This window comes from Brachyistius frenatus, unplaced genomic scaffold (assembly GCF_029030835.1).
Source record: "Brachyistius frenatus isolate BFR_SWC_R1_liver_20210118 unplaced genomic scaffold, ASM2903083v1 Contig_118, whole genome shotgun sequence".
Lineage (NCBI taxonomy): Eukaryota > Metazoa > Chordata > Actinopteri > Embiotocidae > Brachyistius > Brachyistius frenatus.
In genome coordinates this window covers 102,092-119,621 of record NW_027210717.1, presented here as the reverse complement: position 1 = coordinate 119,621, position 17,530 = coordinate 102,092, and the positions used below count along the sequence as shown (strand labels likewise).

Sequence of the window (17,530 nt, the reverse complement as noted above, 5' to 3'; positions counted from 1 at the left end):
GGAGACGGGCAGTACCGCCTGGTGAGGTGGGAAAAAAAAACAATTTCATTACTACTCTTAGCAAATACATTTCTTAACATTATTATACTGAAATATCACATGGATTTTGATGTGAGTGCAGCTCTGAAGTAAATTTTCTAATTGACATATGCAATGCAAAGAGATAACATTTAAAGTACAGTTTGGTTGTTGACATATCACTTTAAATTGTGTTTGATGAGGGCATGGGAAGGTTTGGTGCTCTGTCAGCGCCACTTTGATTGTTTGCATAGTGATGCCTTAAAGTTACTGTATAATTATTATATCTTACAGTAAGTTTTTAATCACTAGCTGGCTCATTAGGGCCAACTAAAGCCAACAGTCATACTGGACACACATTAAAAACCACAGGTGATGTGACACAACATCATATAAGGCCTAAAGAAAACATCTGAGCACAACCAGAAGCTTTATGGGTCATTGAGGACACTTGAGGCCATGTTTAAGGTCTTTCACATGGGTTCTGTTACACCTCCATTTTTTTTTTTTTAACTTTTTCATTTACCACAACTTTATTTCCCAAAGCTATACACTGAGGAAGATTATTGAGGGGAAACTTGGGGATTACAAAGGAGTTAGAACTCCATGCTCATCTTGACGTTCCCTGTCCACAGCAACTAATCTACGTTTCATCACTGGTACAGACTTCGACCACTAAGGATGGATGTTTTACAGGAACATCTCCCCACATTTAAATAAAATTAGACTGCAAAGTGTGCCCTGTGGTGTGCAATTTAATGCAACGCAAACCAAGTTGTAAATCTAAATCAGCCTTCCCTGGGTACTGGTTGTCTATATTTTACAGTAATATGTGTGTATAAACTTTGCTGTGACACATGATATACTTCTCTATACAGTAGCACTGGCGAACAGCTCAAAACAAAAGGTGGCCTAACCCGTTTACCGGAGGCGCCTGGGAGGTGTAAAATGTCTCCTTTTTGGGTATGATGAAGTCGGGAAGCCCTGGCTGACACCCCGCGGCTCGCTGCTCTGCGGAGCTCCAGTGACCGGAGGGGGGGGGGGGGGGGGATGGAGGGATGGAGGGAGGGGTGTGAATCCGCAGGACTCCTCTCACCACGCCTCGGTACGGTGAGTTCGTCAGCCATATTGACTACCTCTTCTCCGGCCGTGGGAGACTGGCGGAGGAGTCTCATCCAGTGAAGCCTCTGTCAGCGGCTCCACGCACCGTGTCCGGTAAACAGCGCCGAGGACGGGAAGGTGAAACGGGCTATTTTTACTCGCCGTGGATATATAAAGTCCCGCTGCCAGCTGGAGGGGGTGACAGCTGAACACATCCTCAGCGCAGCCGGGCGTTAGAGGTGAGTTTGATCGCCTTCATCTCAGCCTGCCTGCCTTTAAGCCGTTCAGTGGAGGAGGAGGAGGAGGAGGAGGAGGAGGGGGGTTATTTGCTTCTATAGGCTGCAGAGCGGTAACGGTGTCTTTTCACGGGCCCGTTAACGAGCGGCAACACCCGCAACTTGTTTTGTAGCGCATCCCTTTTTTTCTTCTGACAGGCAGGTTAAAGGCGACGTGTTCTTTCTCTCGGTCGAACCGGCTTCTTCTTGCACGTTTCGGGACGGGAGGACGGGTGAGTAAAGTGGTGTCACTTCGCGCTGAGGTGCTGCGTGTCAGATGAAATGTTGTGCACCAGAACAGAGCGGTCGAGGTAATTAGATGCCCGTCCGCTTGGGTTGGTTTGTTTTTAGTTTATTTTATTTTTACAAAATGACCTGAAGGCGCTTCACGCTCATGTTCTGCCTTCAGATTCAGACGGACTACGTTTCGACAGTCTTTCCCTGTCGTTGCTCCACACTCGTTGTTACAGTCACACAGGAGAGCTTCAACGTGTCCACCTCGTCCTGTTTGTGTTTCCGTGCTGCCCGGTGCTGCCCGGTTTGTTTCCGTGCTGCCCGGTGCTGCCCGGTTTGTTTCCGTGCTGCCCGGTGCTGCCCGGTTTGTACAGCTCTGAGTGGAAACAACGTTTCTTGCGCCGTTAGCAACTTTGAAAGCGCGTGCCGCTCCTGCTGACGTCGCGCGTTTCTTTCTGCGACAATGTTGCGAACAGCAGCGACTCCAAACACAATGAGGACGTCGGTACCGACGAACAGTGAGGACGTCGGTACCGACGAACAGTGAGGACGTCGGTACACTGAAGCCGCGTCCGCCCCCTTTCTGTTGATGTTTTTGGAGTTGCTTCTCGTGGTCAGAGGGACTCGGAAACACTCGTGGTCGATTCAAACCCGACTCTTGTTTGCGCCGCCGGCCGCCGCCGCAGCACACGCTCCTGTAATTTAAAGCCAAACAACCACTTCGTTTGCGTCATGGGAGTTTGACGGTTGTTACCAGGGCGAAAAACACAACGTTTACACCGGAGAGCTCGGTGCTGGTTCTTACATGGACTTTAAAATGCCTTTCCTAGATAACCAAGTTCGTTTGAATGAATGTGAAGTCTTCGCCGTTAGGGCGAGTTCATCTTTTTTAAACTGCGGTGGTTTACAGTCAGCGCGCCCACACATGATGCTAGCGGTCCGTCTGGCACAAACAGATGCTCCGTCGGCGTCAGGGAAATTAAGAGCTCTCCGATTGGCCACATTACAGCCAAGGAAGTGAATTAATTGGCTATTATCCCTGTCGCTCAGACCTTCCTCTTGCTTTTAATCCCGCCCCTTCTGGGACCAAATTACAACTCATTTGAGAAAGAGGCTCTCCGCATCGTGACATGAGATAGGCTACCTTTGACGGCGGGTTTTAGATTTCTCTCAGCTGCGCTATTTGTTTTGTAACCTGTTGAATAATCCCATGACTGAAGACCAGAGCAGGAGATTGTGGCCTTACCCTATCCAAAACTCCATAGGGTATTTGTTTTATTTTCTGAAAACTGCACGTCAATAATCAGTTGTTTTTGTGTTGCTTTGGGACTCTAATGCCGGTTCAGTTAAATACACTTCTGAAGCCTCTAGAAAGCCTTAACGTTACTGTCTAAAATATGTATAGACATTCTCAATAAAAAGGTGACCATATTAAGACCAGGAAAGTCTTTGGTTGCCATTTGATAGATACACATTTTAAAAGAAAGTGTCTCAGAACCAATTTTTTAATTTCCATAAAGACTCATGAATGAACCTTTCATTTGGGAAATAAACCCTTGTGGTACCAAGAGTGTGCCTATGTGAGGAAAGGAAGGACACTTATTTCAAAACAAACCTTCATTAAAGCGGCATTTACTGTACAGCAGTGTTCCTCCTCAAAGGCAAAAAAATACACAAATAAGCTGTGGTTTACTTTGTGCAAAAGCAATGTAAACTAACTTGCACCAAAAAAACCAACATGTTAATTGTGAAGGCAAATTTTCCTCAGATTTAGCATGCAAGGCTGAATTGAGACAACATCTTCGTACACCAGCTGCCACTATGAGACTGTCTGAAACTGCTTCTACATCGTTATGGTGTTGGTTGTGATCGTGCCGAACGGCAGATTTGTTTCATTGAGCTTGTTAGAGGAAATTATTAATTCCTTTTTGGTTTTGTATTATTTGCTATTTCAAGTTGTCCAGTATAGTTTCCAGAAACTTTTAAACCATTTGACATTTCCCATAGTTTGCATCGTCCCTTTTACTGTTGAGTGAATATATTTTAAATCAGTGCCTATTTTTGTTCTATCCACTGGGATGTCCAGTTAAACTGAAATGAAGGATGAAACAAAAATGAATGTACCAGAAGTAAATGTTATAATCATCCTCGTATTGTAAAAGTGCATCCATGCATGAGTAACAAGTACAGTAGGTCAAAGTTGAGCTGGGAAGTTGCCCTGCACTGCAGCGGGCATTAAAATGTACAGTTTGATTTTACCACACAGTTTAGTCATCCTGTTCAAATGAATGGTTTTGGACAACGAGTGCCTCATGCACTTATTTACTTTCGAAGCCTCATCGCAGCCAGGTTTATTGACAGCTTCTTTCACTTTTAGCTGCTCGCTGTCTTTTCTTTCTCTTCCTTTTCCTGTATCTGTCTCTCCATCTTTCCTGTACTGTTTAAAATTAGATGAAATCATGTGGGATATGAACTATTCTGACAGAGAGGTCACCGTTTATGAGGAACAGACGAAGGAAAACATGTTTAATTATTGAAATTAAAATCTCACAAGTTTCCTCACATTTTTAATATCCTCAGAGCATCTCTGTGAATAAATCAAGCTGGTTTCAGGTTCTGCCATCAGTCCTGTGTCTTGATCTTGTGTTCGTTTTTAGCTGGTCAACTTCAACTTCTGCAGTTGCCTGTTATGATCCAGAGTGTTTAGAGGTGATGAGGAAGATGCACTGCTTCTGGCATACAGCATTTGGTGAGAGGAATTGACAGAATTAAATGCCTTTTTAGTGGCAATAAAGTAGTATCTACAAATGAGTTAGAATTTCACCGTCAGTTTGCAGTGTGTTTATATTTGTGGTTTCATGGGTCACAGCCTGGACAGGCCATTTGTGCTTCTTGGCAAACACTCTCCTTTGCTGGCACATCAGTGGTACAAAAAACGTTGTTGAGAAGGAAAGAAAAGCAGTTGGTACGGCTTCCTGCTGTTATAACAGCTGTCGGATGTTGAGTGTGTGTGTTTGTGTGTGTGTGTGTCATCTCTGGCACTTACAGCACAACATTTTGTAGTCTCTGGAAACACGCATGTAATGACAGACATAACAAAGAGTGAACTATTCATCCTCCAAAAACCACCAGGAACAAGAACAGTTTTTAACTGCAGGCCGTCACTCTGCTAAACGGTTCAAATCTTTTACATCACTGGACCTTTTTGCACTACACCCAACCGCATCAGCACAATTTGCATTAGGTGCAATTGCACGATTGTTTTAGATGTATATATGTATAGATTCATTCATTTCTATTCTGTAAATATTTCTTTTTATGTTTTATATGTCTATTTATGTCTGTCTGTTTTGTTTTTGTTTGGACGCCCAGAGCGAATCTAAAACCGGAGTCAAATTCATTGTATGTGTCAACATACATGGCCAATAAAGCAATTCTCATTCTGAATTCTAACTCAGGTGACTTTTTGTCGTCGAGTTGGAAGATTTTTTTGTGTCTTTAAAATGTCTCCAAGTAAATATTTGGCCCTCACAAAGATAGAATGAAAACAAAAAAAACACATGCAACCACAGCACACATCTGGAGCTAGAACCGCAAATCATCAGCTCTGACTGTGTCCAGCAGCCACAAAGCTTAGACTTGCTCGCTGAAAGTCCATTATATTTGCAAAACTGTGCAAAAATGTAGTTTAAGGTAAATTATAAGAAAATATTAACGTATGTATTAAAAATCCATAAAGTAAAGGAGTCAGGCGCAGTGGTGGAAGTCAATCAGACAAAATTAGTGAACACTACTGCTGCTGCGTCAGAACCAGTTCCAAATTCATAACATCTGTGGATTGTTACTCTTTTTAATCCTGCTGACCACTGAATAAATATTTATTGTCACTAACTTGACATAAAGTTTAAGTGGTTCTTGTTGAAGTCCGAGTGAAGGTCAGAATGCTTAAGACTCAGGTAGTGTTAACTCCAATAAAACAAACATTTACAAACCACATTTAACATGTGCTTTTGACGAGGGATGGACATTTTAAGATGGCATGCTGCAAACCAGAACCCAATTTCACTGTGAATATTTGGGTCTAGCGACTCTCCATAGGGAATTGTTTGCATTCGTTCCATCCTACTGGGCGTAGACCTCCGGTTCATTTTAACCAATCAGCATGCACCGAAAACGGCCGACACTCTGCCGCCGCTGCAATGACCTATAAGCGTTTTTTTCCTGAGGACAGCGTGTTTTTAATTAGTTTCAATGAGCTTGACGAGCCGCCCAATCACAGTGAAGGAGGGGCGGGACAAACTCGGTTAACCACCGACACTTGTCACTGATTGGTCTGCCCTTCAGAGTAGCTGCGCAAACGCAAATACGAGACAAGTTGCCAGACTGTATTCACAGTATAGAAAACTGAGTTGTGAGTGACAGTCGGTGCAGTCAGGGTAATGTTAAGCATAAGTGCTCAGGAAGGGTCACGAATTTCGAATACTGGAATCATTATTTTAATCTCCAAAATTGAATATTCGAAGAAAAATTGAATATTTCAGAGCGAATTTAGAATAGTGGTTTTGCTTGAAATACCCGTCCCTATCAAGTGCTATTCGATATTTGCCGGGAACAATACTGGTATCATTCGCACACACTCACACACACAGACAAAGAAAGAGACTGACTCACAATTTGCTTGGGCTTAACAAATGCCATTAAACCTAGACAATCCTCGGACCTGACCAAGCTGATGAGAAGCCTGTCTTTAACTATCCCCATTGAGATGAGGGCTGTTATTTGCTCTGCATGTCTTGCATCAGACTTACTTCACCTGGTGACAAAGCTACCCATCTATTGTTCATCTGTAGATGGACCGTCTGCTCTGTGCTTCGCTCTCAAATGACTGCACATAGCTGTGGTAGACGTATGATGTGCTAGCTTTACCTGGCAGAGTGTACACTGTCTTTTCTTTGCTTATAAAAGGACATGTTCTTTTTAAACGTAAAAAACATGTAATTTTGCTGTGTAATGAAAATTGGTAAAGAGCTTGTAGATGCTTTACCGCCACCTTCTGGCGGTAGTGACACTTTACCACCAGGTACCGGTCAAAGCAAGGGAAAATATGCTTTTAAGACAAGACAATTGTCAAAGATTTTATTTTATGATTTATTGAGTATTTTTAAAAAATCATGACCTTCTCCAACTTTTGACACACTTTTGTTGATTTTCTTACTCAAATAACAAAATTCAAATCAGAAGCAGAGGTAGCATCAATAAGGACGATCATTGTATTCGTCTGAATGATCGCAGAGCCAACCTTTCATACAACGTTGTTAAAGAGGAGAGGAAGCACAGGAGAAGTTTTCAGGAAGCTGTAAAGCAGGGCTACAGGAACTTCTATTAAAGTGTGTGTAAAATGCAACAGAGTAGAGGTTGACTCGGAGAAAACAAGAAAAAGAGATGAAAGAGTATAATGTAGAGTTTCTTTCTGCATGAATGGTGACCTTGAAGTTATATCCGCTTGGGAGTGATCCTCTGGTTTCACAGAGTGAGGACACACACACACACACACACACACACACACACACACACACACACACACACACACACACACACACACACACACACACACACACACACACACACACACACACACACACACACACACACACACACACACATATCCAGGTTTACAAGATAGTGGACTACTACATAGAGCAGACCTGTGTTCTTTTGAAAATCCTATTTTATACTTGTGCTTTACAGCTCATAGGTCACTCTGAGGTGTGTGTGTGTGTGTGTGTGTGTGTGTGTGTGTGTGTGTGTGTGTGTGTGTGTGTGTGTGTGTGTGTGTGTGTGTGTGTGTGTGTGTGTGTGTGTGTGTGTGTGTGTGTGTGTGCAGGTGTGTTTCCATAAAGCCTGGAGCATTTAAATCTATTTCATTTTGTAGATTATGATCATGTTCACCTTGCCGAATGGAGAACAACGGTGATGTTACCAGTTCAGTCGGCTGTTGTTAAGAAACAAAAGAGAAGAATCCCATTTGAAGAGGCTTTTTATCTAAAATATAATTGACATGTTTCATTGTATGATGAAATGAAAGTATGGAAGAATAAAGCAGCACATAATCTCTTCTTATAAAGCAAGTACGGTCATCTCTAACTTTCTCTAATTCTGATTTCAAAGGAAAGACTGAAAGTCTTTTAATCATTTTAGCATTCAGTTTCCTCAGCTATCTCCTCGCTGCAGGTATATGGGTCAAGTCAAGCTTTGAATTCTTATGTGTCTTCCCTATACCGACTTTCTCGTCTTTTTTTTCTCACATCAATGCAGTATTCTAGTCGTCTCTCTCTTACCGTCTCTCACCTCTGACGAGTTGGAAAAGAAAGATGCAGTGCAGGCAGGAGGTGCAGAGCTGGGGAAACTTGCACAAGGTGACCCGACTGATAAACTTACCACAGACTGCATGTTTGGCAGTTTTATTGACTCTACTTTCATTTTTAGCTCTTCAGCCAAGGGACTCGCACTGACAACAGTTTAAACTATTTGCTCATTGTGGCTGATGTTAAATTTAGTACCAAATATGTCTTTTCAAGCTGCAACCGAGCTGACAACTTATTTGTTACATTGATTGTAAAAGATGCTGATTCAATCCACCGATGGACTAAAAGATAACTGAATAGCAGTAAGTTTTGAACTGCAATAATCGAATTGAACTTCACAACTCGCTACTTTGCTGGACCTACATAGCTGAGACTGATACTGTCACAACTGCAGAGTTAGAGAGTTTAAGCTGTTTTGTTGCATAAACTTGAGCTTCATGGCACATTCAGATTTGGATAATTCTGCTGTTTTTGCTGCCACTTTTAGTAATATTAATATTACAGCTACTACTGTGAAACTACAGCTATTACTGCACCGATCACTGCTGCGAGTAAAAACACTGCTCAGACGAACGAGACCCTGACCGATACTGGATTTTTGGGTCAGATGTTGATGTCAATATTCAGGAAGTAAAATCATTCCTGTTTCGATACACTGACATTGACGTGGTCATCAAAAACTTGTGAAAAGGAACATGTAACAGAGGCAGGATTAACAATAATGTTTTTTGTCCAAATGCCATCAATACATTAAAACGGTGAAGTTTACTGGGAATTTCCTAATTATACAAGAAATTAAACAAAATAGAACAAGAAATTGAACAAAAACACAAATAGGACACTTTCTACATTACACCAAACAACTTTTTCTGCATTTCCGTCCGGGGGGAAAAAAATTAATAGTCCAACATTTTAAGCTAATACAGATATATCAGTTACAGGTGAACATCGGCGGATGAAATTGGACTACTAATATATCGTTCAGGCTCTACATTGAGCATCATAAACTGTGGGAATATTTGTATTCAGTATATGAAATATTAAATGTAAAGATCTCCGTTTATATATACTATTTTGTGGTAACATTCGTTTTCTTCTCCCTTTTATATTAATGATTACAACATAATTTTACTTTCTTTCACTTTGTATTTGAACTATTTCTCGTGTAAATGGTAGTATAATGGTCAGTTAAATGACAACACAGACTAAGCTGAGCTGCTTTTGTGCCTTAAGAAAGAAAGTGGTCTGCCGACCAGAGCTCACTTTGAACAAAGGCCTGGTATACCTTCAGGATTTGGCCCCAGAAGGACCCTGACATGATGATGGAAGGTCTGACTGAGCTGTGCATTGATCTGGAGGACATGCCCCACAGTTATGTGGCACATCAAAGGGAATTTCTTAAAGACTAATGTGAAGGAGAGAAGTGGGACTGAATTGGGACTTTTCTTTCAAAGTGTGTTCACAATGCTCTCTGATGTAATTATAAAATTTGCAGTTTGCCTCAAGAATATTCAAATATGTAGAAATCACTTTTTCCAGCTTGGGGTAGGACTTTATTGGAAATGGAAACATTTAGGACAGCTAAAGAGGCATGAAGAAATCTGTGACCCACATCGAGTTCTAGGAAGTACACGACTGAAGTTGGCAGTTATGAATAGGTTGTAATTAACAGCATTGATTAGTTAGTACATTATTCAGAGTTGAAGTCCAACATGCACATGTGGTAATAGTTTTAACAGTATAAGTAATTTGCAGTTTTGTAGAAATGTATCTTGGGCTATCGCTAACATTAAATTTTAGCTGATGTTTGATTGTCATACAAATAATTGTGATTAACGATTTAACTGTCCCTAACCCTAACCACAGAAGAAGAAGGAGGCACGATGAGATGACATCATTAAAAGAGCTGATGTCATCAAATCACAATTGGGGGCCAATGATGTGGAAATATTGAACATAATATGACATGTCTGTTAGTTTCATCTAGCTGTTTTTATACAGATAAATAGAAACGACTCTAATGGTTATTCAATATGATCGCAGTCAGCTGAGAGTTTATATATAGTTTATTTATTTGATTATAAGCAGTGCAAAGCCAAGTTCATGCTTATCTGTCATGGTGGATATTTGACTAAGTGTTGACAACATTGCAGGTGTATTTTTTCAGATCTAAAAGTTTAAGTCTCTTTAAATTGGATGATTATTGGTTTCCTTGTAAAAGAAGATAACTTACTAGAAAGTATTAGCTAGCAAAAAAAAAAAAAGGCCTTAAAAATATGTTTTCAAAGTGGCTTTGGAAACACCTTTTTAAGCCTTTTTTTTGATGACCTAGACCTCACACTAATCACACTGAATATCTGTGTGTGCCAGTTTTCAAACCATGCAGACCAAACCCGACATGAAGTTTGCTGGAAGTTTAATAAATCATCTTTATTAATGAACATTTAGAAAGGCAAACCTTTCTTATGTACTTTTGATCGAGTGCTTTATATTCAAAATCTTCCCATGTTGCTTTAGGTTTCAGTCTGTTTCTGTCCTGAGACGGAGCCTGGGTTTGTGATTGAGCCTGGTTTAATTCTCTGTGCTGACACTTGAGAAAGGTCTATTTCTGGCCTCACACATCACTAAGATCTGCCTTCTGTGCGACGCAGACCAAAAGCTCTCTTCATTTGATATTCTATTCAACATAAGATGTTCTAGATAAACCCACACAGTCCAGATGACCATCACTACTAGTGAGCAAGTCAAGAGTCATCACAGAGATCATGTAAATGGCTTCTCAAATCAAAAGGAACAATTCGAGCAGAGGACAGAAGTCATGGCTATTTATGTTTACTGTTTCTTTTTCTTTCTCTTTGGTTTTTGTGCTTCTGTTTTAAGAGTTTCTTCGCTCACCTACTTGCTCATTTCTCTCTGTATCTGAACACCATCTTCCTTCCCACCCTTTGTGTCTCATTTGCTGTTAATGTCATGTTTCATAGTGATGTCAGTCCAGGACCACTTCTGCCTTTCTAACTTCATCTGGACTCTGGAGAATTTTCTACTGTTGCCAACGTAGAGGAGCTCAGCAGCAGCTGCATGTTAACATGACCTGCAGTGTTTCTGTGTGTGTTTCTTTGGTTGCAGCTTAATAACAGTTTCACTTGTAGGAACAGATCAAGATGGTCCGTGGTCAAATTCAATGTGTTCCTCTGTTCTTGTTCTCTAACATAAGATGGCATTGCTATAGCATAAATTGTGCATAAACATAGTGCTAAAAATAATGCTAATTTGTACATTGGTCTTTTAAAATGGTGAAAAATGTCAATCAGCACTTCTCAAAGCCCAAAGTGCAGACAGAAATATCTTCTTTTGTCCCGACCAGCTCATCTGAGCGGGAGCTTGGAGTGGTTGAGCGAGAACTGATTTAAAATGGTGTTGACATGAGCCTAATCAGCACGTTTCATTGTTTCATAGTGTCTCTTTCAATAGTGACACTATTTTATCTTTTTTGATGTACAAGTATAAAAAGTGAACGATTTGAAAGAGATAGAGAAAAGCCATGGACTATGTTATATCTACCTGATGCTTCTGTTTGTTTTTTTGACATTTGTTCTTGCTGCTGTTGTGTGTCTCAGGCGTTGGTGCCCGGAGAGAGGCGGGAAGACGGAGGACGACTTCTTTCGGTTTTATCACCAACAGGGGACGGGCGGAGAGGAGAGAAAGATGCCCAAACCGGTTAGTACCTAACATGCCGAGATTAATGTGGCGATTAATGGCTGATTTATAGCACCACCCGTGCGCACCCTGTCATGTAGAGAGTTACTGCCTGCACTGCTGTTCGTTAGTCCTAATCGTCCACTGGATTCGTCAGTATCCCATTTTAGACTTCAAAAATGTACAGTTATTACTTTGTGGATTTTTGTGGGGTTTCTCACACTTCCATGGGTTTCTATGTTTTTGGGCTCATAAAATATGCACACGAAAATCCCTCTCCTGCTGAGCTGGTTCAGAGGATGTTTGTCCGAGGTTTCCACTGGCCAAGCCAGCTGAATTCCTGTTGGCTTCCCATATCCACGAATACGACAAAAAGGTTTTATTGTACGGCTCTTATGGACTCTCCAGATGGTATTGGATGCAACTGATAGAATTCTGATGGACGTAAAACTGTCTTTTTGGGGTTTGTATACGTGACCTCAATATGCAGCTGGAGATTTTGTCGCCTCAAAGGGTTTGAACATTCTCCCTGTGCCTTCGTGAGTATTCTCCAGGTGCTCAAGCTTCCTCCAACGAAGGTTACGTTGGGTTTGGTTGGTTGGTGGTTCCAATTATCTGTGGGTGCATGTGAGCGTGAATGATTGGCTTTCTTTCTGCGTTGGCCCTGTGATGGACTGTCTATACCCTGCCTTGGCCTTAAGTCGGCTTGGATAGGCTCCTGCCTGTGACCCTGTTCAGGATAAAGTGGGTTTAGATAAGGCTAGAAGGATTTTTTTTTTAAATGAAGAGTAAGACTTTGTACAAACTAAAGTTATTTCAGCCTGCAATTTGGGGTTTGTTGGGAAACAGCAATTAAATTTTTTTTATTTGCTAAAAGCTAAAAAAAACACAAGCTAAATATGCATCAGCCATCAAGTTGTTCTCATAGATGTTCCCAAATAAGAACCAATTACAAAATTCAAGCCAGAATTCCTGTAGTAACACAACATGACGTGATGAGTTCAGTTTAGACAGGCACCATAGCTGCTCAAACAAAGCTCTCTGTTGTTCCCTGACTGAAAAGTACTCCAGAGGCTAAAGTTCCTGACTAAGAAGAGAGACAGATTGTAAGAACAGGAGTTGTTTTAGGCTCTGATAAGAAATAAGAGCTTGACAGTTGTTTTGGTGCCATTCATACCTGTTGTGTCTATGTGAGGTCAGAGTCTGTGATCAGCTCCACCAATTAGAGGAGCGCACAGAGTTTTAGGGAAAACATGCACACTCACACAGAAGCACAACAGTCGGCCACTTTGTGGGACCGTCTTGTCCATTGAGAGGAACAAACACAAAGAGGGCTTTCTTTGCTCTATTTTTAGACACTGGGAGCTTTCATGTCACTCTGACACAAACACATACAAGGCTGTGATTGCACTGCAGCTTAAATAACAAGATTATGCTCCAATGGTTTCGGTACCTTTTTATTATAACACCTTTATGATATTTTAACCTTGGAAACAGGAACATAAACTTTAGGAACCAAAAGAGCACTGGAAACTGAAGCAGTTTTAAACCTCAGTACGGATCTTTGGTATTGTTTCGCTGTACACTACAATAAATCAATTAATGTCAGAAGTTGTAGTTCTGCTCTGACATTTTTAGTTCTTACATTTATATCAATAAAACATGGTCTGAACAAAGTTAAAAACCTGTGATTACTAGGGATGGGCATTTCAAGTCAAAATACTATTTGTAAATTACTCTGAAACCTTCGATTATTGAGCCGTAAACTCCGACCCAACAAATGTTCTCCAACTTCTAAAACCGTCGTCTTAAGCATGTCTTAAGTTTCGTCTTTCAGGTGAAGGCCGTCGTTTACGTTGAACATCAAACCCACTTCGTCTGGCCATTGATTATTGATCAGTGGATGGGCCGTCAGCTCGGTGCTTCACTCTAACGACTGTGCTCAGCTCTGGTAGATTTATATGCTATCTTTAACTGCAGAGTGTGTGCTAAACCTCATCTTCTTTTGTGTTTGGAAATAGTTACACACACAACCTTTTGACGGTTTTAGTCGTCTTTCCATGTTTCTGCTTCACACAGCAACTTCTAATTTCACAGCGGCACACAGTTTTACCTGGCAAAGCTCCGGAGACCGGCAGCAACGTGTTTCCTCTTCCCTTTATGTTGTTTAATGGCGGCTGGCAGACCGCTTTTAGGTGTGTTAGTGCCGTTTTCTGGCGGGAGTAACGCATTACAGCCAGGCACCGGTCAAAACAGGGGAAATAAGGAAGAACCATAATGGCATAATAATACATTTTTTTATACTGTAATGGTTATCTGAATATTTGAAAATCGTGTCCCATCTTTAGTGATTACACAGAAAATATTGACTCCTACTCACCATTTAAAGGCTGTTTTTCTACAACAGTCACATATGGAGGGATTATTTTGATTAACATGTGTTTCATTGAGAGGAAAAAGTCAATCGAATTAAGCAGCTGAATGCACGACTAAGAACCTATAAAAAAATTAAAACAATCACATCAAAATAGATTGAAAGAGATCAGTGAAAATTACAGCAAGGACAGGAAGTTGGTGGTTACAGGGTGTTTACAATCCCGCTGCACGTACATGCTGGCTGCTTCCACACTTATCTGGAGCCACCAGCGGTCGCACCGGGCTTTCGGTACATCAATCTTCATAATGGGGAATTAGGCCAGACCCAGTTCCTGGAAAGAGACTAGGGAAAAAAACCCAAAAAAGCTGTGAGAGGCTGGGAGGTGAAGCGTGGGACATGAAGAGGGGTAGACAGAAATAGAGAGAGGAAGATGAAAAAGATGAAGATGGGTAGAGGAAATGGTGATCGAGTTTGGTCAGTGTCACATAAAGGGACACGTACTTAGATATAAAAATCTTTTGAGGTGATGTAACTGTTCTTTTAGCATCAAAGATTACCTGTCTGGAGTAACAACGTGAGTGAGTCAGTGTAAAGGGATTAGCTGTATCATCTGAGAGACAAATGAAGAAGGCACTGAGCTGAATCAGAGAGGCAGAGTCACAGAAACGAGAGATAAGAGACACAACCGTCTGGACGCACCGATTAAGGACTAACGTACAAGAGTGAAAGAGAAAGTGGGAATGAAGAGCCGAAGCTCCGATTATCGAAACACACCAAAGGGAAGAAAAAAAAAAATGCACACAAAGGGATTAAAGAGGATTTGGGAGAGGACTGAGTGACAGGCACTTTGTTCATATCCACCCAGAAAAACGACACCCAGGCCGCCCTCGAGGGGAACTCCCACTCCGGTTACATTAGACTGCACTTTGACATTAAGCCTCACAGTTTGACGGTGAACTCATCAGCCCTTTCACTACCTAATAGGTGCAAAATCTTTTTTTTTTTTTTTTTTTTTTTTAATTTGAAATATGCTTAAATGTCACGTTGGATTAAAAGCTAAAGCTGAGTTGCCCCCGGAGGCACATTTGACAACCAGTGAGCACGTAAGGTAGCTTGGCTCCATTAGCTTGTAGCTAATGAAGAGCAACAAAAGAAAGAAATGTAGAAGATGAAAACCACAGCAGCTGTTTTACAGGTCGAGGTCATCTACTAGAAAGAGTCTTGTTGAGCCATATAGAAAACCGTCTGCTGACCCCCTAAAAGGCAACACAGGCTACTGTCTAGTTCGCCTCAGGCAGGCCGTTTGCTCCGGACCGTAACGTTCCCCAAGGCTGTGTTTTAATGGTGTTTTTGTGTGTACATACACCCCTAACACAACGTGGTTGACCCCCCTGCACTTGTTTCATGTTAAAAGTGGGGGTTGAACAAAATGAGCTCTGTCAGGAACCAGACAGGGATCGTTGTACAGACAGGAGGTGATTTAATCAGATTAAGAAGAGGATTTACAATGAGACAATCTTATCTTTTTCCTCACGTCACCGTGTTGTGCTGCATCACTGAGATAACCAAAAAGACAATTTGACATTTGCTTGATATCCTTGATATCTTGCTAACAGCAGGGCAGACCCCATCACAGTAATCCCAACCCAGAGCTTGAATTTAGTTGCATATAAAGACTGGCCTTTACACACTGTGGGGCATTTCTTTTTAGTGTGATTTATTCACAAATCAACATATTTTCCCAAAATGTTTTTTCATGTGTGCTTACACACAGAACGAGAATGTTGCACGTAGAAAAAGTGGCATTTTATATTTTCCACACCTTAAATAAAGATATTAACCAATCACATTTTGCATTTCTATTATCACATCATCCCTAGTTTCCCCCTGTGGTAAATATTCATTCAGATGCTGCAGAGCACACAGCTTCATGAGTGTGTTGTCAGATCTGAACCCAAAATATTCCCAAACAACAATTGCCCTTCCTCAGATTATCTGACTGTATCATGACTGACTGTTGTGCACTACATTACATCACCTTAAAGCATCTCCCTGTTAGCTTAAAAAAAAAAAAAGCGAGTTCTCCACCTACAACAGCTACTACCAGCCATGTCTATTTTAAAGAGGTTTTTTCCCATATTTAATCCATCATTGTTTTCTAGGAATGAGCTGGCGTGAATCTTTTCAAATATATATATTTTTTGAGCCACTATTTTCCTCATTCCTCATATGAATAGCATTCACTCAAAATATTCACCAAGTATTTTGCCTTTTTCGTGTTTATTCGTCACACGTCCGATGTGTAAAGACCTTCAGGATACAAACGGTTAAATCAGAAAGCTCGTTCTCAGGTGCACTTGAAAAAAAAGTGAAATTTAAGAAGTCTCATAATGTTACTTTCTAAAGATCTCTGTGGGATTTAGCTGGTTGTGTCATGGATTATGTGTGTGTCATCACACTGATCTTTGGACGAGGTTTTATTGAGGCTGACATCTACATAGTTCCTTCCTGAGATTCAGTTCTATATTTAGACCTCTTCAGAGAATTATGACAAATGAGACCCCACTGTGTTTCAGGTTTTAGGTTGTTAGTGTAGCAGATTTACTGCCTGACACAACGCCACACAAAAGCTTTCCCTTTTCAATTCAAACGTCTTGTTTTCCCGCAATTGTACACAGCAGGTAGGAAACCTTGTTGTCCACAGAGAGGTTTAAAACATGGGTTGACGGGTTTAGGTCTTCATCAGGATCATGAGGCACAGAAAGGCTCCGCCCCCTGTGAGGTGTACTCTTAGGAAACGAGTCTGACTCTGAGCATGTTAGTTTTATGCACCAATTAAAGGTCGGACACCTGGAGAAATCTTATAAATCTGCTGTAACGTAAAAAAAAAAATTCCCTCTGAGGGATTAATAAAGTATCTATCTATCTATCTATCTATCTATCTATCTATCTATCTATCTATCTATCTATCTATCTATCTATCTATCTATCTATCTATCTATCTATCTATCTATCTATCTATCTATCTATCTATCTATCTATCTATCTATCTATCTATCTATCTATCTATCTATCTATCTATCTATCTATCTATCTATCTATCTATCTATCTATCTATCTATCTATCTATCTATCTATCTATCTATCTATCTATCTATCTATCTATCTATCTATCTATCTATCTATCTATCTATCTATCTATCTATCTATCTATCTATCTATCTATCTATCTATCTATCTATCTATCTATCTATCTATCTATCTATCTATCTATCTATCTATCTATCTATCTATCTCTGTCTGTCTGTCTGTCTGTCTGTCTGTCTGTCTGTCTGTCTATCTTATGGATGCTCCTTTGAAGGCAGAAGTAGGACGTGATAACCGTTTGAATGAGGATAACTAAACCTCAAAAAGAGCAGTTGTGTGGAGAGTACAAAGAAAGCGTTACAGTGCTCAATCTTTCT

The 17,530-nt window shown here is 40.8% G+C and overlaps 1 protein-coding gene across 4 annotated transcripts in view; it reads left to right on the top strand.

The window, feature by feature from the left end:
- Window positions 1-1,211: 1,211 nt before the first annotated feature.
- Window positions 1,212-17,530, top strand: part of LOC138629574 (radixin) — a 47,281-nt gene continuing 30,962 nt past the window's right edge. Inside the window, exons 1-3 of one of the 4 annotated variants that reach the window (XM_069713368.1) lie at window positions 1,212-1,358; window positions 1,554-1,627; window positions 11,611-11,710. In XM_069713368.1, the coding sequence (XP_069569469.1) occupies window positions 11,699-11,710 (12 nt within the window). In that variant the 5' untranslated portion in view covers window positions 1,212-1,358; window positions 1,554-1,627; window positions 11,611-11,698. Of the gene's footprint in view, window positions 1,359-1,451; window positions 1,628-10,738; window positions 10,761-11,610; window positions 11,711-17,530 lie in introns of those variants that run through there. The other 3 variants (XM_069713369.1, XM_069713367.1, XM_069713366.1) reach the window with 3 other exon arrangements.